The 24472-nt window shown below is 36.1% G+C and overlaps 1 protein-coding gene across 8 annotated transcripts in view; it reads left to right on the top strand.

Moving 5' to 3' along the window:
• CCDC171 (coiled-coil domain containing 171) overlaps window positions 1-24472 on the top strand; it is a 314999-nt gene that overhangs the window by 32396 nt on the left and 258131 nt on the right. For all 8 annotated transcript variants that reach the window (XM_058695287.1, XM_058695289.1, XM_058695288.1 and 5 more), the window contains one exon: window positions 9433-9579. In XM_058695287.1, the coding sequence (XP_058551270.1) occupies window positions 9433-9579 (147 nt within the window). The remainder of the gene's footprint in view (window positions 1-9432; window positions 9580-24472) is intronic.

Below are 24472 nucleotides of genomic sequence, written 5' to 3'. Positions count from 1 at the left end.
TTTTTCCAATTTAAAACATGCGATGGTTCACTTTAATAGCATAAAGAAATAGAATAATTGGATTTTAGATATTAAAGGATGCTTCTAAGTTAATATAGCATAGTGATTTTTCAACTCTTTTTGTTAAGAGCAAATTCTTTTTTTTTTTCTTGCTTTTTACGAAGATCATATTCTTAATTATGTTCTATTTACTCCTTTCTTCCAACACACAGAATCCCCAAGGCTTCAAATAGTCCAGTTGGAAAATAACTGATTACATCCAACCCCCACTGTAGATGAGCAGATGGAGATTTATGATTTACTCAGATCATAGACTGAGTAATTAATGTGGGAAAAGACAACCAGTCACCAGATTCTCACTCTGGGGTACTTTGCATTTTATTTCAGGAGATTACACATAAATTATTTTGAAGGGAAGATAAGATAAATTCAAACTGTTAATTCACTAACCAACTAACTTAAAATTTAAAAGAACTTTTCGTCATTTCTTCTTTACTTATTTTTGTATAAGGCATTTTTTCTATATAAACCAACAAATTGAAATATAGTCTTTGTACATGTCCAAGATACGCACTCTTCACAGAATGAAAAATATCCATCTAAAAATTTTGGAGTAGTTTTGTGTTAGAAACAACTGTGCAAGACAAAGGCAGCCGAAAACATGCAGAGAATAAAAGCCACCCTATTTCTTTAAGAGTAAAAGCTGGCACTAAACAGTGGAAATACTGGATTTGTTGTATATGTAAGTATTCAAAATACCAACAAATACCCAAACCTTTGGTCTTTGGGCAATGCTTTTCTTACTAGTTACCCCATCTGTAGAATCTGGTAAAACATTACAATCACTCTGTAGACCTCTTGGTATTCTTAGAGTCTGATTGTAATTTGTGTAGTTCACTCATTCATTCATTCATTCATTCATTCCTTAAGTACACACTGAGTTTCTGCTATGGGTATTGAGGATACAAAATTGAAATACGATTTCTGTCCTAGAAGATTTTAAAGCAGAGAGATATGTAAAGAGAGAAAATATATTGTAATATAATAAAGTTTTGAACAAAATTCTATGGGATCATAAAAGAGAAATGTATTAACTGCCTAGGAGAATGGGGAAACCATCACAGAGTAGATGATATTTGAACTGTTAATAATGTTAAAGCCTACCTAAAACAAACAAGTAAACATTAGTAAATGAAAATAACCTCTTCATTTCTAAACACTCAGAAATCTCCAGTGCCCCCAATCAGTAGCCTGAAACTTATCAAATATGATTCAGAGACCTTTATATTTAAATGTGTGGATGATGTGATTTATTTATTTTTATTTATTTTTTTAACATTTATTCATTTTTTGAGAGACAGAGAGCACAAGCAGGGGAGGGGCAGAGAAAGGGGGAGACACGGAATTCGAAGCAGACTCCAGGCTCTGAGCTGTCAGCACAGAGCCGGATTCGGGGCTTGAACTCATGAAACGCCAGATCATGACCTGAGCCGAAGTCGGATGCTTAACCGACTGAGCCACCCAGGGATCCCTGGATGATGTGATTTAGATGCGATTTCTAAGTCACTGAAATGTATGTGGTTATACCAGACTTTGTATTATGAAGTACTAAAGGAATATGGTACCAGTCTTTTTCTTTCTTTTTTTTTTTTTAAGATTTTATCATTTCTTTTAAGTAATCTCTATACTCAACGTGGGGCTCAAACTCACAACCCTGAGATCAAGTCGCATACTCCACTGACTGAGCCAGCCAAGGAGCTCCTGTATCAGTCTTTAATTATTATGTATGGGAAAGAATAGGGAATATACTCCTAGTTACTACCACCTTTTGTAAGATATATTTTTTAAAGTTTTTATTTAAATTCCAGTTAGTTAATATGTAGTGTAATGTTTGCACAAGATAAATTTTATTGTATTTTATAACTGAAATGTTCAGAGCTCAGTCTCTCACTTTTTTGTCCTTTTAGCATTAACAAAAGAAAACTGTCTTTCCTTTTTAAAGCAAATTTAAGAAACTATTCATATTTTTAAAAGTCTTTTTTTAAACAACTTGTGGGCTGGATTGAAATTCTCTGCTCTCCCTATTGGCTGTTGATGGGTTTAGGTTTCCATCCTATAATTAGATGTTAGTATGGTATAGTGTTCTCTTTGTGTAACTAACTCTCTAAGGGAATTCAGTTTTTAAAATAAGTTAAAAAAAAACAAACCCTTCTAAGTGAAACCCCATCTTTAACAGACAAAGCAGGTGTAGTATTTCTTTCATCTGGGCTTTAGAATTCAGACCCACTATAAAAAAAAAATCTTAATTTTATGCCATGTCTCCTTTCTTTCCTAGTAATTGAAACGCTAAATAGAGGTGTACTTCTCTGGAATATTAATGGGAACTCTAGTACAGTTACCTCATTTTAAAAAAGTGTTTCTCATTTTTTTTAATGCATGCCCTTTTTTGATAAACATAAAAACTCCCCATCTTTCTTTAGCATCATTGAAATTTCAAAACAAATCAAAGGCAAAAAGCCCCCACCAAAACAACAAATCAAAGCCAATTTAATTTAAAAACAAAGTATTAATATTGATTTTTAAATATATTACCTTTTTTATCTTTATTAAAAATTTTAATTTAAAATGGCCATTTGTTGTGTGGTTATTAGGTTTTCTTTATTCCTGCTATAGCAATGTGAACTTTGAGGATGCTTATTTGTTCTAAGCTTTTCTATTGTAGACAATGTGGGACAGGCAGCCGTAAAGGGTTGTTTTAAACCACCGTGCCCTTTTCTTTGTCATTTTTCCAGTTCATTTCAACGTATAAATTACCAGAAAGATTGAAAATATTTGGAAGACCAGTGTATATTTTTACATATTTATTTTGTTTCCCAAATTCTATAACTCAACCAAGGAATAAAATGATCCTTTCCTCCTTCGTTGACTAAATTTGGTTTATGTATCTAGTGATTAAGGGGTAGGAGAGTTTGTAATGGCAAAGAGTATGAGAAATGTCAATTGAAAATTATACTGTACCCTAAAGACAGAGGGGGAAGAGTGGGGAGCAGTGAAAGCAGATATTAGAGCAGACTTAGGCCATCAGCAGGCTGCGTATTAGGGATTGGAGGGCAGCGTGTAGAGATTGACCTGGTGGGCATGACTGTGACCTGGAGATAGCTTGGAGAAAGCTACATGGACAGGAAATATTTCAGATCATTCAGCGATGATCTAGACCAGCTAGGAGCATTTCTTTGCAGTTTCCTAGGAAACTGCCCACCGGGGCCCCATGTAAGCAAATGGCGTAGACAGTGACTCTGGCATTGATAATGCCTGTTATTTTCAAACGGGAAATGCCTTTATACTCAATTTATAAAATTACTATATATTGTGCTCATTGTAAAAATGCCCTAATTTAGGGAAACTTAAAAGCAAAAGTGAAGGTCTTACGACCACTCCTCGAGTCCCACTCCTTATCTGAGGGTATATAAACATATATCATTGAATTACATAAATGGAATTATATTCTTCAGTATGTTTGGTGTCCATCTTTTGATATCCTTATATTATTCTTATAGGTGTCTGCATGGTTTTCTGCTATGTGGACATTCCTAATATATATTTAAGGAATCCCTTATTGATAGACATTTCATTTACTTCGAAAATTTTTTGCTCTAGTTAAAAATGATCTGGGGGTGAGGGGGTGCCTGGGTAGCTCAGTCAGTTGTGTCCGAACTCAACTAGGGTCATGATCCTGCGGTTCATGAGTTTGAGCCACACGTTGGGCTGTCTGCTGTCATTGTGGAACCCACTTTAGGTTCTCTGTACCCCTCTCTGCCCCTCCCCAACTCGTGTGTGCACACAAGTTTAAATAAACATTAAAAGAAAAAAAAAAAAAGATTTGGAGCACCTGGCTGGCTCAGTCGGTAGAGCATGCAGCTTTTCGTCTTGGGGTTGTGAGTTCAAGCCCCATGTTGGGTATAGAGCTTTTAAAAAAAAAAGAAAAGAAAAAAAGTAAAAAGCTAACATTCCTGGCCATATCTTTGAGCTGTTGTAAAGTTATTGAACTGTGTAAATGCCTACAAGCATCACTGCTTTGGTGTGCAAGTTTATGGATTTATAATTATGATAAGTACTACACAAAGTTAGTGCCATTTTATACTGTATGGCTGCAAACACTATTTCTGATTGTAGAACTATGCTGGGTTTGCAGATTTAGGGGAAGAACAGCTTGTTCTGGTTCTTTCAGGAGATAAGCATTACTAGGTTAAGGTGGTAACTAGCTAAATTGATATATTTCATAAGGTAAGAAGGAGGGGTACTTTAGCTCTGATAAGTTTCTTTTTTTTCTCTGATATGTTTCTAACTATACTCATAATTCTTCAGACTTGAAACTGTATTTTGGAGTCTGAGAAATGTTTATATGAGTACAAATGAAATTAATACTTTTTGGGCTATGTTTCTGAAAGATGTGGAAAGAAAGCAAGTTTATTTTCTAATAGCACAATGTGGTTTTCTGGGTTGGTGAATGTCAGTTCAAAATTAAGCCTCATTTTAAAATATTTTAAGTTCAACACCTCCCTCTAGTGGAAGAAAGAAAAATTCCTTCCATTTCCACTGTCTTTAATTATGATTTGGTTACACACACAGACCCACACACGCCACACTTACTTTTTCACTGTAAGCTTTTTGTTTTATTAGAAAATAAATTCTGTGACAAAATTTTTTAAAGTTTATTTGAAAGGAGCAAATTAATCTTGGTATATAAATGCAGGAACTATTTTATAGCTTTTTTGGAATTTTCTTGTATGTTATAATGCATCCCAGACTTGGATTGTGTTGATAGCACCATAAACTTAAAACAAATATTTGAACATACAAAAAGTAACAGGGATTAATATAACCAGTACCCAGTATAACCTACCAATGCCATTGATATAACTAATATTTACCATTTAGATGGTGTGTTTGTCATATTTGTTTCAGAATTAAAAATAGATGAGCAATAAGTTGTTATATTATTTAAGACTGTTTTTTTAAAAAATGTTTATTTATTTATTTAGAGAGAAAGAGAGTGGGAGGGATGTGGGGGGAGGAGCAGAGAGTGAGGGAGAGGGAGAGAGAGAGAGAGAGAGAGAGAGAGAGAGAGAGAGAGAATCGCAAGCAGGCTCTATGCTGTTAGCACAGAGCCCAACTTGGGGCTCGATCCCACAATGTTGAGATCATGGCCTGAGCTGAAATCAAGAGTAAGACATTCAACCAACTGAGTCCCTGAGGCTCCCCAGAACTTGCCATTCTTACAGAGATTTCACTGATTTTCTTGAATAAGTGCTTATTGGATTATTGCAAGCCTATGGTTAATTTCCAGTTATGAGAAATTTTATTTTGGCATTTTTTGCACATGTTCTTGCTGCTTTTATGGAGGAAAGAATTTTTGGCAGTCCTTATACTCTGCCATTCTGAAATTACTTCTGTTCTCTGAAGATATTGTCAAGTTTTATTCTTTTTATATGTGTTCCTCTCAGGTTGTTTTTCCCCTTTCTCCTTGATTTAGATTTCATCTTTTATGTTGTCCCCCCCCACCCCCACCCCCATAACTTTTTCATATGTTTAAGAGTTGGGGACAGAAGAGCTTATTAGAAGCTCTGAGCGTTTGTATTTGTTTTTTCAACTGTGATCTTCACTGTAGGGTTACCTGGCTAGGTATTTGAAATGGATACGTATGTAATTCTCCTACCTAACCCAAATAACTTAACAAGAGGCAGAAAGTAGAAAACCTGATAGAATCAGTGTCAGAATTCCAGGTTATATTGCTTCACCAATAAGCAAAAAGAAACTCCAAGGAGTAAATAGTTTCAATTTTATATGAACTCTGACAGAGAATGGAAAAATCTTGATAACATACCAAACTGATAAATCTCTTAAAACAGTTTTTTAATTAATTAATTAATTAATTAATTAATATTTTTTAGAGAGAGAGAGTGAGCACATGTGAGCAGGGGAGAGGGGCAGAGGGAGAGAGAGAAAGAATCTTAAGCAGGCTCCATGCTCAGCACAGAGCCCAACTTGGGGCTTGATCCCATGACCCTGGGATCATTACCTGTGCTGAAATCAAGAGTCAGAACTCAACCAACTGAGCTACCCAGGTGCCCCCCATGTTTTTATGGAGCCTAAAAGTAGGCTCCACACCCAGCATGGGGCTTGAACTCATGACCTTGAGATCAAGAGTCCCACATGCTCTACTGTTTGAACCAGTCAGGCACCCACCCCCCAAAAACTGATAAATCTTGATGCTAAATTGACAAAGATACAAGAAAAGATAATTATAACCAATCTCACTAATGAATATACACACAAAAGTATTATATAAAATATTAGTCCACTCAATGCAGCAAAATATAAGAGATATAAAAAGCCTTTATGCAATAAATGCCAAGTGAGTTTAACATCAGAAAATTAATCAGTGTAATTGTAAATTAATGTAATCCCTTAACTATGTAATATAAGTTTCTTGGATATGTAAATAGAATTCCTATAAAATCTATACTATATGCAGAAAGCAGCTTTTAAAATAAAAACTGTGCGTATGTTTTTATATCCATATTCAAGAATATATAGGAATTGTCACATAATATTAGTGACTATTTGACCTCTGCATTAAAACTGATTGTTAGGTCAGAATTTCATCTCCATATTGAAAGACTTTTATTTAAAAGCTATTTTACCATGTGTAACATTTAAAATAGGTCAAATATCATAAAGTTAAAATCTCACCAATAAATGCAATATGTCCTAACTGATCCATCATTGATTTTCCAGTTGTTCTTTTTTTTTTATAGGATTAAACTTAAACTGTCATGGAATGATGGACATGCTCTTTGTTTAGTGTAATGAAATAATTGCATGTTGTCTTTCTGTGCTGTTTATCAATAGGATGGGAATCACAAGCTATATTTTCTTATAAGTAATTTCCTGAGACTTCCTGGATACTTTAGTTTCTTTGCTTTTTGAATAAATATCATTTGAAATAATTGCCATCAACTAGGATACAAGCATTTTTTGGTTATAGACTTGATTTTGTTTTTATTTCAAATTATTTGGTTTACTTTGTGATTAACCTTGTAAATGGCTGTTTATTCATTTAAAAATACACGTAGTAATTTGTGTGGACGATAGAAAGTTCGAGATTATGTGTCAATCAAGAGGGCATATAATTTAACAGTGAATTTGGATTAATGCTGGTAGTATTGACTGCTTGAAGGAGGGGGACCTATCCTCCAGAATAATAATAGTATCTCATACTTGTATAGTGCTTAATGGTCTTAAAAGTACTATTGTATGTGAAGGTACTGTTATGATGAAATTAGATTACATATGGCTATTTATAAACCCATTTATTCCTGAATCCATCCAGAGTGTTAGTAAAAACTACGAGTGCTCTCTGCACAGTGCTGGTACACTTTTGCTCTGGTACCCAGCTTTGCTCTTAACTGTGGTAGTTTAAGGATTGAAAATATGTAAGTAGATGAACTTCTGTATATGAAGACGTTTCCATTCCCAGAAGAAAATAATTCTTAAGAGTTCATGTGTAGTCAGCTACAGAGTAGTAATCTCATGAATGAGGGGATGTGGAAAGAAGAAATTAAATTACGTTTTGTTCTTCATCCTTTGGCTGTGGACTGTACTGCTGGGTACTTTCCAAATTAGAATCTTTTATAGAGAATTGTATTTGATGCTTGCGACATTTTCACTCAGACTCTGGTGACATCATTTGAGTGGCTAGTAATACTTGAAACCATAATAATATGTATTTGTGCAAGTCCCTGAATAAGATTGTGCTGGTGGGGGCAAAGTGGGAGAGAAGCCTTTGTCAGAGACCTCAGTGAGAATGATGAATCTAGACACGTTACTGTGGAAAATACCTTTGATACGTGTGTTACTTTATGTTTGAATTCTCACAAAATTCACCTCTGTCTGATTTCTGAGTTTAGTTGGGAAAGGGGATTGAGAGATTTAAGTAGAAGACTACCTGATGTTATCGTTCTTTCAATAATACAACAAAGAGTTGAAAACTTGAAAGCTGAAGGAAATGAAACACAGCCACCTAGTGGATGCAACTTTAAGAGCTATAACCATAGTTAAAGTACCATGAGCTCACATAAAAATCTCTCCAGGGTCATTATTAGGCATTCAGGCTAATCATTTCTTATCACACAAAAGGGCAATGTACATTTGTATTACAAAATATTTAAAAAAATTTTTTTTTTATTTTTATTTAAAAAAATTTTTTTTTTCAACGTTTTTTATTTATTTTTGGGACAGAGAGAGACAGAGCATGAACGGGGGAGGGGCAGAGAGAGAGGGAGACACAGAATCGGAAACAGGCTCCAGGCTCCGAGCCATCAGCCCAGAGCCCGATGCGGGGCTCGAACTCACGGACCGCGAGATCGTGACCTGGCTGAAGTCGGAGGCTTAACCGACTGCGCCACCCAGGCGCCCCCAAAATATTTTAAAATTTTAATGAGAGGGAAAACATTGCATATGGCTGTTGGACTACAGCATTATGTAAATAGCCTCAGAAGTCAATTGAACTAGCATAACATTATAGAGAGCTGTACACATTTTCAACTATAACATGTATTAATCAGATTTTTAAAATGTTAAAATTCCAGTAGTGTGTTTTGAACACGTGTATATTCTGAAACATCACTGGAATATCTAGACCCCTCTTGCCTATAAGGGCAAGTGTCTATAAGACCCTTGAACAACATGGGTTTGAACTGCATGGGTCCACTCACATGTGGATTCTTTTCAATATGTTGGAAAATTTTTTGGAGCTTTTGGACAATTTGAAAAAAACTTAGAGATGAACCGTGTTGCTTAGAGATACTGAAAAAATTAAAAAGTTAGGCATTTTAAGAACACAGTATCTAATACATGTAACATACAAAATATGGGCAGTATACTATTTGTGTTATCAGTAAGGCTACAGTAGACTACAGTCAACAGCAGGCTATTGGTAGTTAAATTTTTGCAGAGTCAAAAATTAATTAATTAATTATTTTTTTTGACCGTGCATGGGTCAGTGTCCCTAACCCTCATGTTGTTCAAGGGTCTACTGTGTAAATTAACCTATTGTGGTTGAAGCACAGATTTAGTTACTCGTGGTCTTCTATAAAATAAATTTTTGGGGGCGCCTGGGTGGCGCAGTCGGTTAAGCGTCCGACTTCAGCCAGGTCACGATCTCGCGGTCCGTGAGTTGGAGCCCCGCGTCGGGCGATGGCTCGGAGCCTGGAGCCTGTTTCCGATTCTGTGTCTCCCTCTCTCTCTGCCCCTCCCGCGTTCATGCTCTGTCTCTCTCTGTCCCAAAAATAAATTAAAAACGTTGAAAAAAAAATTTAAAATAAATTTTTGTCATTGTTGGCTTATAAACTTAAATGAATTATTTTCCAGGAGCAAGATAATGCTGTGCAAAATATGCACAAGAAGGTAGAGAAATTAGAAGCTGAACACATGGACTGCTCTGACCTTTTACGGCAACAAACGAGTGAGCTTGAATTTAGCACTCAACGAGAAGAACGTCTTAGGAAAGAGTTTGAGGTATATTTTTCTGATTCTTTTAAAACGTATATATGTTGGGGCACCTGGGTAGCTCAGTTGATAGGGTGTCCGACTCTTGATTTTAGCTGAGGTCATGATCTGAGGGTCATGGAATCAAGCCCTGAGTCAGGCTCTGTGCTGAGCCATGGAGGCTGCTTAAGATTTTCTCTCTCTCCCCCTGCCCTGCTCCCCTGCTCACACTCTCTCTCTCTGTCTAAAATAAAAATTAAAAAAACCCCAAACATATATATGTTATCCAGTCAGTAATTTAAGGCCAGAGAAGGTTTTACTCTGTAATAAAATATAAAACTAATTTTTTCAGCATTTATTTATATTGAATATTTGGATTCTTTGAAAACATTGTGTCTGAGTAAATTATATTTTTCTCCTAATTTTTAAAATCTATCCATTTTTAACAATTCTCATGGAATATTTGGAAAATGTGAGGGTAATTGTTTAAACTGTAAGGTTGAGGAAGCAACACAGGAAAGGTTTTTGCACACATAATATTAAATTCTAATTTTGTAGTTTGAATCCTATACTAGCTGTATGGTTTTGTGGGTAAGACTTTAAATGGGAAAGAAGCATCAATTTACAAATTAAAAATGTGATTTTTATGAGAGAATGATACTGATGATCAATTTAATTAATTTTGAGAGAAATCTATTTGTTCATTCTTCTTTTTAAAATTTCCTTTTGTGGGAAATGAACTATTTCAATACATAAAGAAGTTTTGTTTTAAACATAATTTATAATTGTCATTAGGTAAATAAACATTTATGAAGAGAATTCAATGATAAAATGCTAGAGATGCTCTGGTTAAACTCACTGCTGTCATTTAACATTGTTCTGGAAATTTTAGCCAAAGAAGTATATGATGGAAGAAGAGCAATAAGAATTATTATTGTGGGAAAGAAGGAGGTGTGACTCTTATTATTTTCAGATGATACAGTTATACTCTAAATAATCAAGAAAATCAACTTTAAAAATATTAATACTAGTAAGAACATTCAGTAAGGAGGCCAGAAAGAAAATAATATGTAATAATTATATATACATTCTTATACAGCAGCAATAATCAGAGAATAATATATTTAAAATATTTAAAAAGTTTTCTTCACAGCGACAAAAATAAGAATATAATCAACTACAAACACTTAAAAGTTACAAAAAGTAACTGAGAGTCTTCAAAGAAAATGGTGAGACATTTTGGGAACACTCAACCCTATACTGATATGTATCCTCCCTAGGTTATATTATGGGGTAAAACAGTTCCAATAAAAAAATTCAGTGGAATTATTTGGGGAAGATAGATTCAGAAATTCATGCTGAAGACTAAAGAGCTACCCGAGAGTCTCTAAAACATTTTGATAAGGGTAATGAGCGGGGGCTTACTATTTCAGAAGTTAATATGCATTGTAAAGCTTTAGTATTGTATTGCTTGTGGTTATTTGGTTGTATGCAATAGAAACCAACTTTGGTTAGCTTAAATAGGGAATTCAGTGAAGAATATGGGAATCATATTTGCAGAATCAGGATGAAACCTGGGGAATTAGGCTCAGAAATGAATCCCAGAGCATCTCCAGAAGGCTTGGGAATAGAAATGATGGATGAAATTGAGATGAATTAGTATCCATAATTTTTATTTTATTTATCAATAACAATTTGGTATCATTCGTTTTGTACTTTTATTTAGGATTCAAGTCCCAGAGAGAAAATATTTGACTGGAAGAGGTAGTTTGCCCCAAATAAATCTTTCTCAGTTCTACTAAAAATAAAGCCCAGGGGCGCCTGAGTGACTCAATCGGTTAAGTGTCCGACTCTTGATTTTGGCTCAGGTCATGATCTTGTAGTTCGTGGGTTTGAGCCCTGTGTTGGGCTCTGCATTGATATTGCAGAGCCTGCTTGGGATTTTCTCTCTCTCTCTCCCCGCTCTCTGCCCCTCCCCGCACTTGGACCTCTCTCTCTCCCTCTCTCTCTCTCTCTCCCTCAAAATAAATAAATTAAAAAAAAAAATTAAAGCCCAAAGAGCACCTAGTTGGTTAAGCATTGAATTCGGCTCAGGTCATGATCTTGCAGTTCACGAGTTCAAGTCCTGTGTTGGACTCTGTGCTGACCTCAGAGCCTGGAGCCTGCTTGATTGGTGACTCCTTCTCTCTCTGCCCTCTCCTGCTGGCACTCTCTCTCTCTCAAAAAAATAAGTAAACCTTAAAAACATTCAAAAAAATTAAAGCCCCAAAAAGAAATTTGTATAAAGAAAATTAGGGTCCAGTACCAAAAGAAGGGGAAAAGAGATTGTTGAGTGGCTAAAAAGTACGGTAACTCTAAGAGCAGACTAATGGCATAGAATTGAAAGGCTGGTAGTGGACTTGTTGAATATATATAAAATCTAGTATCTTAAATCAGTGAGGATAGGAAAGATTATTCAGTGAGTCATGTTGAAACAATTGGTTAACTCTTTGGGACAAAATATAGTTAGATTCCCATCTTACATTATATTCTAAAATAAGTTCCAGTTGGATTAAAAAAGAGTAAAACATTAAAAACTGATAAACTAAGAAGAAAATTTAAGTCTTTTTGCTCTCTGAGTGCAGTATGGCTTACTAGTAATCGTAAAAGCAGAGGAACAAAATCATAAAGAAGCGGACTTATAGCTGTGATTATAAAAAATTAAAGTAATATACAGTAATACCTTGGTTTGTGAGCATAATTTGTTCTGGAAACATGCTTGTAATCCGAAGCACTTCTATGTCAAAGCGAATTTCCCTATAGGAAATAATGGAAACTCAGATGATTTATTCCACAGCCCAAATATATTCATATAAAAATGATTACAATACTGTAATATAATACAAAATAACAGAGAAAATATGAAGAAAAATAAACCTACACTTAACTTTGAAAACCTTCATGGCTGGTGTGAGGGAGATAAGAGAGAGAAGGGTTTTTGTGTAGGACAACTTTCACTATCACTAATGGAATCACTGCTGTCTGTTGGCTCAGTGGAATCTTTGTCTGCATGGGGGCCCTTGTATGTGCTCGCACGGATGTTGACTTCAGTATAGTATTAATATAATAAACTCTTGTCATAGACTGTATTGAATGTAACTGGCAATAAGGCAGCAGAGGAAAGGGTCTATATCTGCAGGCAGCCTGACCTAGAACCAAGCAAAGCATTCCTAAGCTTACTCTTGAATGGAAAAGGAAAGGGCGGTCCATAGGTGCTCTGAAGTGACAAAACATACTCTAGTGCCAGTTGTGGACACACCTGCCAATGTTCTGAAAAATCATTGATTTCTGCCAAACACCGCGGCCTGAGATCAGGCATCTGAACATGGGAGATCACCCACAATCCTGCAGTGAATGACAGAAAGAGAGAGAGAGAGAGAGAGAGAGAGAGAGAGAAAGAGAGAGAAGAACCATTGGCTTAGTTGTGATCATGTGAGTCTCGGCATCAAGTACTACTTGTATTGCAAGACATCGCTCATTTATCAGGTTAAAATTTATTAAAATGTTTGCCAATCTTGCGGAACACTCGCAGAACGAGTTGTTCGCAATCCAGCATTTTACCGTATAAGTAAATTCTCCACTTCAAATAAAGTAAAAAGGCAAACAAATGAGAAAAATATTTATAGGAAAGGGTAAATAAAACTCTATCTCTGTATCTCTCTATGTAAATCCCACACTATCTGATGAGAAAAAGGAGAAAACCTTTCTGAAAAGAAAAATCTACCAAGGACATCAAAGAAGATGTGAAAGATGTTCGTATGGACAACAAACACATGAAAAATACTTAATCTCACCATGATGTAAGAAAGGCTATAACACTCATTATGCTAAGATTAAAGAAAAAGAAAGCACCCAGTGTTGGCGAGGGTGATTTTAAAACTTCCTTTACCTTGCCGGTGGGAGTGTAAAGGTATAAAGCCTTGAAGGAGGTCCATTTGTCGGTGATCCTTTGCTCATTCTCATCGTCTCTGTAAGTTTTCTTGGTCCTCTGTTTTTTTCAAACATTGTTTTACATGGAAAGCTTTAAACAGATTTTTAAAGATGAACAGAATAGTATAATGAACCTCATGTACCAATCACTGGCTTCAACAATGATTTATATATGGCCAATATGATATCATTTATACCCCCAGTCACTTTCCCCCCTTCTATATTATAGTGAAATGAATCCCAGGCATCAGATTATTTTAACCATAAGTATTTCATTGTGACTAAGAAATAAAGTGTCTTTATTTACAGCCACATTATCAACATCAAACCTGAATTGACAGTGATTACTTAATTCAGTCAAATATCCAGGCATTATTCGGACTTCAAATTGCTTCATAAACAGCAAAAACGTGTGTAAGATTGGGGTTTAAGTCAGAGTTCCAATTAGGTCTATACATTACAATTGGTTGATATGTTTTGTGAATCTCCTTTTTTTTTTAATTAAAAATTTTTTTAATGTTTATTTATTTTTGAGAGAGAGTGAAAGAGAGACAGAGTGTGAGCTGGGGAGGGGCAGAGAGAGAGGGAGACACAGAATCTGAAACAGGCTCCAGGCTCTGAGCTGTCAGCACAGAGCCCGACGCAGGGCTCGGACCCACGAACTGTGAGATCATGACCTGAGCTGAAGTCAGTTGCTTAACCAACTGAGCCACCCAGGCGCCCCATGAATCTCCTTGAATCTATAGATTCTCCATCTATAGTTTTGTTTGTTCCTTGTATTTGTAAAGACTCCAAATTATTTGTGGCATAGGGTTCCCACTGACTCTGCAGTTGCAGAACATCAAACGTAAACAATGTTTCTTAGTATAGATCTTTTTTATTCAGTGCAGGTAGGGGCAGGGGCACGGTGAGCATTTTAGTTAGGAAACTCATGTCCTTCATTTTGAGGAATTCTCTTGTGTTATTTCTTCATGATTTTTTCCTCAGGGTTTTTTTGTTTTGTTTTGTTTTTGTTCTTTCTCAGGCTTTTATTATTCAAATGTTAGACCAACTGGATTGATGTTTTACTTTTTTTTTTTTTTTAACCTTCTGTTGTCTTTCTCTTTGTTTTTTACTTATTGTGGCTTCTTGGGAGATTTACTTGACTTTACTTTCTAATCTTCTAATTGAATATTTTCCTTTTTATTTTTAATTTCTGAGAGCTCTGGTTCTCTGTACCACTTAAAATTTTTTTTTCTTACATTTATTTATTTTTGAGACACAGAGACAGAGCACAAGCAGGGGATGGGCAGAGAGGGAAGGAGACACAGAATCTGAAGCAGGCTCCAGGCTCTGAGCTGTCAGCACAGAACCCGACGCAGGGCTCGAACTCACAAACAACGAGATCAAGACCCGAGCTGAAGTCAGACGCTCAACCGACTGAGCCACCCAGGCACCCCTTTCTGTACCGTTTTTATAGCATCCTGTTCCCATGAGTACTGTATTCATTTGTTTATTCAGTATTTATAGGGAGTTTTAGGCACACTAGGGTGCTTGAGGCATAGCAGTGAGCAAAACAAAGTCTCTTCCCTCTTGAACTAACACTCTAGTCAGGGAGAATCACACATTAAATGAAACAAAACATGATAAGCCCTGTGGAGAGTAATAAATCAGACTAGGAGAAGTAATGAGTGATGGGACAGGATGGTTACCCTTTTAGGGTAGTGTTCATGGAAGGCTGACTTGATAAGATGGTGTTTGAGTAGAGACCTAAAGGGACAGCCATGTAGATACCTGGAGGAAGAGCATTTGAGGTAGAAGGAAGTACAAAGGCCTTGAGATGTGAGTGTGCTTGGAGTGTTTGAAGAATAGCAAGTAGGCCATTGGGACTGACATGGGGAAGCTAGTAGGAGATATAGAAAGGTAGGCAGATTTTCTAGCCTTGACAGTCTTCTGTAACTCATTGTAAGAACTTTGGCTTTTGTCTGAGTGAAATGAAAGCCATTGGAAGGTTTTGAGCAGAGGCTTGATATGCTTCCTCAGATTTGTTTGAAAAGCATCATTCTTTATACTCTTTGGAAAATAGCTTGTAAGAGACCACTTAGGACACTATTAGAGTCACCTAGATGAGATATATAGCATAGAGGAGGGGGTTGGATTTGTATGTATTTTGGATGATGGAACCAATAGAATTTGCCAATTAATTGCATCTGGCTTGTGAGAAAAGAGGGAGCAAAGGAGAATGCCAAAGATTCTGGCATGTGCAAACAAGTGAATGGCATTGCCATTTACTCAACTGGCAAAGAATGCAAGTGGTGTAGATTTGGGAGTGGTCAGGATTTTGCTTTTAGGTATGTTAGATAAGCATGCCTGGTAGACATCCATGGGGAGATTTTGAGTAGGCAGTGCAGTAGAAGTATGGGGGATGGTAAGGAATTTTGGGAAGTATTGCATTGTGAAACTTTGAATGTTATAGGTCTTCTCTCTGTGTTGTTACAGTTTCTGCAGAGTGCTCTGCTAGTTTGCTCTGTGGTGGTTATAAAATGGAAGAAGGACATGGAGGGAGAATTCACATACCATACCGTTCAGCACACAGACTTTCCCCTGGTTTCAGTCTTGTGTACTCCCCTCCACACCCCCTCTCTGTGTATTCCTATGTCCAGCCTCTGGTTCAGATTCACATCCTTCAGATGATAAACCTCAAGTGTGTATGGTGGTTAGGAAGGAGTAGTTGTTTGGCTACTTGAGGTGGAGATGAGTGTCTGGACGTTAAACTTCTAATGCTGATGGTATTTAAAAAATCTTTATTGAGATTCACCCATCAAGCATCCGACTCTTGATTTCAGCTCAGGTCATGATCCCAGGATCGTGGGATCAAGCCCCATGTTGGTCTCCATGCTGATTGTGGAGTCTGCTTGAGATTCTCTCTGTCTCTCTCTCTCTCTCTCTCTCAAAGAAAAAAACTAAATAAATAAAGGAACATTTTTACCACTCAGGAAAAAAACCCATTTCTCTCAGCCCTAAGCAACTGCTACTCTGCTTTCTATCTCTATAGACTTGCCAATTCTGAGCATTTCCTATGAATGTCATCATGCAATACGTGGTCTTAAGTGATTGCCCTTCTTCGCTTAGCATGACGTTTCCACAATTCATCCATGTTGTATCATGTATCAGTACTTCATTCCTTTTTATTACTGAATAATATTCCATCGTATTATATACCACATTTTGTGTATACATTTCTCAGTTGATAGGCATTTGTGTTGTTTTCACTTTTTAGTATTATGAATAATGCCTCTATGGATATTTGTGTACAGGTTTTTGTGTGAACATGTTTTCAGTTTTCTTGGATACATACCTAGGAGTGGAGTTGCTGGGTCATGTGGTAACTCTGTATTCTATTTTTTGAGGACTGTCGCACTGTTTTGCACAGTGGTGGCACCATTTTGCGTTCCACCAGCAATGTATGAGGGTTCCAGTTTCTCCAGATCCTCACCAGTACTTGTTATCATCAGTCTTTTTGACGAAAGCCACGCTGGGTGGTGCGTCATAGAATGTTATTTTGGTCTTGGTTTGCATTTCTCTAATGACTAATGATATTGAATACTACTTCATGTGCTTGTTGGCCATTTGTATGTTATTAGAGAAATCTATTAAGATTCATTGTCCATTTTAATGGGTTATTCATACCATACAAATGTCAGATGTTAATAATAAGGGAAACTTGGTGTGGGGTGTATAGGAACTCTCAATGATGATGCCACATGTGAACGTGGCAAAGATAAAATTACTCACCCATGGTCTAATTTTATGTAAAGTTAGAGAACAAATAAAAAATCAGATTATATTCTAAATAATATTTTTAGCCTATTTATCACTTGTGATGAACATTTTTTTCAGGCCAATGAATTCGGGAATAAAACATCGTATTTTAATTATCATTTAAAAATATTGTGTGGCTTATGGATGGCCTATTAAAAGTCTGAATATGCTTAGAATTAAAAAAAAAAAACAACACCTTATTTAGAAGTCACTTTAGGAGGTGCCTGGCTGGCTCTTGATCTCAGAAGAGCGTATGACTTTTGCTCTCGGGCTTGTGAGTTTGAGCCCCACACTGGGTGTAGAGCTTACTTAAATGAGTAAACTTTAAAAAAAAAAAAGTCACTTTAGGATGTTATAAAACCCTATGATCATCACTGAAAATATTTTAATTGCCTTACAGGTGTGAAGAAATACTACATAACAGTGATTTCTGTCTTTTTTGTTTGTGTGTTTTGTTTTGTTTTGTTGTTGTTGATAAAATTCTTATAAAGCCAGTTTTGACTGAATTGAGGGAATGTCTAATGCCTAAACTTTAGGATTTGTTTTTGGATAACTCAGTATTGACTTTTCCTTGTAAAATAACTTGCCCCAGTTCCTTCTTTTATTGATTGATGTTGTAGACATAAAATTGTTTTAGCGTAGTTTTACTTTATGGTTTTCCTTAGCTACCCTGTAATTACTTTTGGTAATAACTAGGTCTCTGCTTTTGGAGAATTTGAAGCTTTGAAGCGTAGTCCAGATAGTCTCAATTTTTATTCTGTTTATAAGAATTTTATAAGTGGACAATATATTCCCCTGACTCATCTACAATTCTTTATATTTAAACATTTAAAATTTTATTTTATTTTTTTATTATTTAAAAAAAATTTTTTTTTAACGTTTATTTATTTTTGAGACAGAGAGAGACAGAGCATGAACGGGGGAGGGGCAGAGAGAGAGGGAGACACAGAATCGGAAGCAGGCTCCAGGCTCTGGGCCATCAGCTCAGAGCCCGACACGGGGCTCCAACGCACGGACCGCGAGATCGTGACCTGAGCCGAAGTCGGACGCTCAACCGACTGAGCCACCCAGGCGCCCCTAAACATTTCAAATTTTAAATTAAAAAAATTTTGCTTTATATGGGCACCTGGGTGGCTCAGTTGGTCACGCGTCCGACTCTTGATGTTGGCTCAGGTCATGATCTCATAGTTTGTGAGTTTGAAACCGCATCTGGCTCTGCGCTGATGGCACAGAGCCTGCTTGGGATTCTATCTCTCCTTTTCTCTGCCCCTCCCCCGTGTGTGCACGTTCTTGGTCTCTCACTCTCTCCCTGTCTCAAAATAAATAAACTTAAAATTTTTTTTTTGCTTTATATTTAAGTGAATATATCTTGTCTTGGCTTTTGGCCAGATGGTGACATAGTGAAGGAAAAGTTAAATTTCTAGAGAGCATTTTATGCTACTTTTATATTCAATTGTGGAGACATTAACTATTAGTAATTCTAGGGACTTAAGTAATTGTCAGTGGTATTTTTTTAAAAAAGGATTACTATAAGATACATGAAATATGAGGATTAATATAAAAATAAATGAGACAATAATGTTAATACAGAGGGAAATTGTTAACATTTTAATTTAATAGAACGTATTATCTAACGTTAATAGTATTACATTAAAGCAACTAATACAACAGATGTGTAGCCTAATCGGTGTTTTAAATTTCAGTGAAGTTTTCTAACAGTTGTATTTCATAAAACGGTAATTTCTTAACATGCTTGGATCAAAGCAGTTTATATATATATATATATAAACATAATTTGTATTAAAAAATCTTATAAACTATATACCACGGTGTGGCTTAATCATCTTAACACGGATCAGTGGTTTCTGAGATTTAAAAAAAGAAAGCAAACTCCCAATCCAATTTTATAAATGTGGTGCTGGATACCACAGAACCAAGGGAAAAGTGAACTGGAAAAAGAAATATCTGTGGCTTTTATAAACCTCTTTACAACTAGGGGAGCCTTTTTTTTTTTTTTTATCATGGGAAATAAACTTAACTCAATAAGAAAAGAGAAAAGAGAAGATGCAAACCTAATAGCGAGAGGACTGAGGAGTCTTGCGAAGATTACAGTGGAGTGAGAACAGCCTGCAAATAAATTCTGAATTGCTTCTGTCAGTCATATTCTGTGTCATAGTAACAGAAAGCAGGGTAGAGTAGCTTTTTTCTCTGTATGTGTACTATACTCAAGTGAAAAAGGTAACAAAAAATGTACCTCACATTTCCTGTTGTCCGTGAAGCCAACCTTATCTGATTTCACTTTTTAAAGGCATCATGGGATGCCTTTATTTGTAAACACCTATTTGTGTTCATTACTAATTATTTTTTTATTTTTTTTTTTTTTTTTTTTTTTTTAAATTTTTTTTTTCAACATTTATTTATTTTTGGGACAGAGAGAGACAGAGCATGAAAGGGGGAGGGGCAGAGAGAGAGGGAGACACAGAATCGGAAACAGGCTCCAGGCTCTGAGCCATCAGCCCAGAGCCTGACGCGGGGCTCGAACTCACGGACTGCGAGATCGTGACCTGGCTGAAGTCGGACGCCCAACCGACTGCGCCACCCAGGTGCCCCTGTTCATTACTAATTATAAAGTAGGTAAGTGATGAAATCACCTGGGTTATGTAATTGTGCTTAGAAGTATTACATATTTTTGTTTTTATGTGCATAATGGACTTTAAAATTGGGAGTTTATAAAAAATTTGTTGAATACTGCAGTTTTTGTTACCAGGAAAGGTAAAGGTGATTTTTAGAGATGCTAAATTAATTTATGACCAGAATTTGTGTTGTGTCAATTCTGTCCCTGAAATTTCCTATTTTCATTTTTTGTGGTTTCTTTTATTATATGTAAAAGTAATAAAAGCTCTTTTTTTCCATTAAGCTGTTTTACAGTCTGAATGATAGACTTCATTATTCACTCCTGGTGAATAAAAATGTGCTGCTGTATTTTCCAGTTGATTCTTGTAGTCATCAGGTTGCTTTCCTGTGTCTGTTCTGAAACTGTTAAGGCTCTGACTGTTGCTGCCCTCAGTGACTAGCTTCGTGTTTCCTCTCCTAAAACTGCACAGTGAACCACAGTTGAGATGATGGGCATGGAGGGCTCTGAATGTTTGTACATTCGCCTATTTCTTGAAACTGCTGTGTGATTTTATTTATATTTTTTTGTGTGTATGTATGTATTTATTTACTTTTAAGTTTATTTATTTTGAGAGAGAGAGAAAGCATGAGTGGGTAGGGGCAGAGACAGAGGGGAAGAGAGATGCTCAAGCAGGCTCTGCACTGTCAGCACAGAGCCTGATGTGGGGCTTGAACCCATGAACCGCGAGATTGTGACCTGAGCCAAAGTTGGATGCTTAACCAACTGAGCCACCCAGGCACTCCTATTTATGTTTATTTTTAAATTAAATTGGATTTAATTAATTAGATTAAATGAACTCGATCGAACTCATGATCCCAAGATCAAGAGTCGCATGTCTACTGATTCAGACAGCCAGGTGGATAATAAATAGCAAAGGACTCACAGATTTTCTTTGTTACAGTCCTTTAATATTTGACTCAGTTTAAGTGATATGGTATTGTGGGGCTTCTGTTGTTCAAATACTTGTCAAATACTTAGAGACTTTGACCCTTTAAGATTTTTGTTTCTGATAATAAAAAATACTTTGGGATCTTCACTTTAAAGCCTCAAAGTACAGGGGCGTCTAGGTGGCTCAGTCAGTTAAGTGTCCAGCTCAGGTCTGATCTCATTGTTGTGAGATCCACCGTGGGACTTGCGCCTGGCATGGAGCGTGCCTTACATTTTCTCTCTCCCTCTCTGCCCCTTCCCCGCTCATGCATGCTCATGGGCACACACATATTCTCTCTCTCTCTCAAAAAAAAATTCTCAAAGTACAGTAACTACTTCCCCTCCACCCCAGGTAGGAATAAGTATTGCAGTTAATTGTTTGCACACGTATAAAAAATTATTTGCAGTCACTAAAATGTAACAAAATACACTTACCACTAAAATAATGACTAATCAGTCTATGATGATTCAGTTCCTTAGAATTATCTTCTTGAAGATGGATTATTACTCTATTGGTTACTGTGAAAGTGTCCATTAGTGAGAAATACCAGGTGATAAAATCTGGAAAAAGAGTTCAATAAACAGCCACTTTCTATTTGTACAGCTGTTGACATTCTGGGGTAAACTTTGTGCAACTGTTTTGGAAACGGTGCTGTGTAATGTACTACTGAGAAATCCCTAGTATGCATTTTTTTTTTTTTTTTGTGACATTTCCTCCCCTAGTTGTCTTGTTCATTTTAGTGAGCTAAATTTGATGTATCAGAGCTTTGCTGCTTGACTAATTCCTTTAAGTTCACTGCTACCCTCTGAGCTGCTTATATTCTATTTGAGGAGAAAATCATGTAGTAGGAGCGGGTGTTTTTGCTCAGTCTTTCAGCAGTGTACGTGCACGTTTTCATAACTTTTGTGAAACTTTTGAAACAGGCTCATGGAAGCCACAGGAACAGATGTGGTGCAGAGAGCAAATGTGGTCTGGAAATGTTTGGTTAGTTCTGCTGCTGAATTGGAGCTGGCGGCTTATACCCTGTGTTATGATAAAATAACATGTACCAAGGGATTGAGCCAGAGACATCCTTCTCTAAACTACCTTCTTCAAACAACAAACACTCACTTTTTAAAAGTGAAGTAGATTATCTAATTGGGCTGAACACGATTGAATGAGATGTAAATCATAAAATAATGAAATAGTTATGATGGATATATAGTATTTATTGAAATAAAGATCTCTTGGCAGTATATTGCAGTAGGAGAGGTCACAAAAATCAGCTAATACATGATAAAATACGTGCTCATGTTGTGTTAGATAAAGAACTCTTGTTCGTAGTGTTAAGGAACAAACATAGGATAGTGCAGTACTTGTATTATAGGCAAACCTGTGTATGCTTAAATTGACCTGTGGTATGTATGAATTTGTGTTGATTTTTGTATTTTAACCTGAATCCCATTACCACTTTTGCCCTTGCTTTGTAGAGTATGTTAGGACTGGATACTAATGAGACAGTGCGTGATTATACTGGTTCTCTTAGACAGTATCGGAAAAAAAATTTTTTTTGTGAACAGCACGTTGATGTTCCTCTAGCACCCTCTGCTGGATATAAGACTTAATTCACCAGACTAGGAGATGGAAAAAAAAAAATTATTAGGCGGGCCTTAATTTAATTATGTCTATCAACAAAGTCCACTTTTGGAAGTTTGTTTAAAGATTTGAATATTTTTTTTCTGTCTTTACTGATTAATTGATAGTTTTAGTAATAACAGTTGATAGAGTTGTTTTCTTCTGGACATTCATTCAAAGCAGGAAGGTATGAAAATAAAGATGTGATCTCTGGCATATTATTTCAACCCATTTAGTTTTGGCCTGGGCAGGAATAACAGAGCCTCTCCTTGATTTTTGGAGTGTAAATCAGATGACTAATTAATTAATATGACATAACATATACATTAGAAATGAAAAGAAGACGTGAATTGTTGATTCTTTTATCATAGAATTCACTGAATATTCTGTATTTTATAAAATATAAGACTGTTATTTTGATAAGAGAAGCTTATGCATATGATTTTTGGAATCTGAAAAAATTGTTAGATTGGTTTCTTCCCTCTGTCTTTATTAACTTTTTTTTTTGTTCTAATTTTTTGTTTTCAGTGCCTATGGGCTATTTTCTTGTGACTGGTTAGGCTTCTTCTGACTTACAGAATCTAAGCTGAGCATTTTGTAGAGTTTACAATAAAAAATTTTTTTAGGGGCACCTGGGTGGTTCAGTTGGTTAAGTGACCAACATCTACTCAGGTCATGATCACACGGTTTCTGAGTTCAAGCCCCACATCGGGCTCTGGGCAGACAGCTCAGAGCCAAGAGCCTGCTTTGGATTCTGTGTCTCCCTGTCTCTGCCCTTCCCCCCATTTGCTCTCTCTTTCTCTCTCTCTCTCCTAAAAGTAAATAAAACATTAAGAAAATTAAAGAAAAAAGATTTAAACTAGTATTGGGCCTACCTAGAGTAATGCTCATTTTAATCTGGCTAAATATAAGAGTTTTTCTGCTATAGTAGATACCATGCTTTATACCTAAAACCAATGGGGATCCCTGGTCTAAGGATCAAAGTCAGCATTTAGAGGGAATTTTTTTCAGAAATTATGAAGTTGCCTTAGGGGGCTGTCACTTCTTTGACATTGTCTTTGGTTCTCATACTCAGGATTCTTTTTATTTTTTGTTGAGATATATTTCACATATTGTAACATTCATCCTTTTAAAGTATATTTTTAGTATATTCACAAAGTTGTGCAACCATTACCACTCTCTAATTCCAGAACATTCTCACTACTTCATGTCCATTAGCAATCACTGCTCCTTCCTCCCTCCCTCCCTAGCTACTGGCAATCACTAACACACTTTCTATCCCTATGGATTTGCCTATCCTGGAAATTTCATATAAATGAAGTCATACGATACATAATCTCTTTGTGTCTGGTTTCTTTCATTTAACATATATTTTCAAGGTTCATATGTGTTATAGCAGGTATTGGTACTGAATGTTTTTTGGCTGAATCATATTCTATTATAGGGATACACCATATTTTGTTCATCATTCATCAGTTGATGGACATTTGAACTGTTTCTACTTTTTGGTGGTTATGAAAAATGCTGATGTGAACATTTGTGTACAAGTTTTTGTTTGCACATGTTTTTATTTTTCTGGGGGTATATACCCAGGAATGGAAATGCTGGATATGGTGACTCTGTGTGACTTTTTAAGAAACTCAGAAACCGTTTTCCATAGTGGTGGCACCAGTTCATATTCCCACCGGTAATTTATGAGGTGTCTCTAATTTCTCTACATCCTCACCAATGCTTGTGATTTTCCACTTTTAAAATTATAGCTAGCCTCACATGCATGAAGATATATCTCTTTGTGGTTTGGATGTGTATTTCCCTGATGACTAATAGTGTTGGCCATCATTTGATATACTTGTCATTTTCATATCTTTTTTGGAGAAATGTCTATTCAAGCCCTTTACTAATTTTTTAAATTGTGTTGTTTGTCTTTTTATTGTAAC

The sequence above is a fragment of the Neofelis nebulosa genome, chromosome 12 (genome assembly GCF_028018385.1).
Source record: "Neofelis nebulosa isolate mNeoNeb1 chromosome 12, mNeoNeb1.pri, whole genome shotgun sequence".
NCBI classification, from domain to species: Eukaryota; Metazoa; Chordata; class Mammalia; order Carnivora; family Felidae; genus Neofelis; species Neofelis nebulosa.
This window is presented reverse-complemented; position numbering and strand designations above follow the sequence as displayed.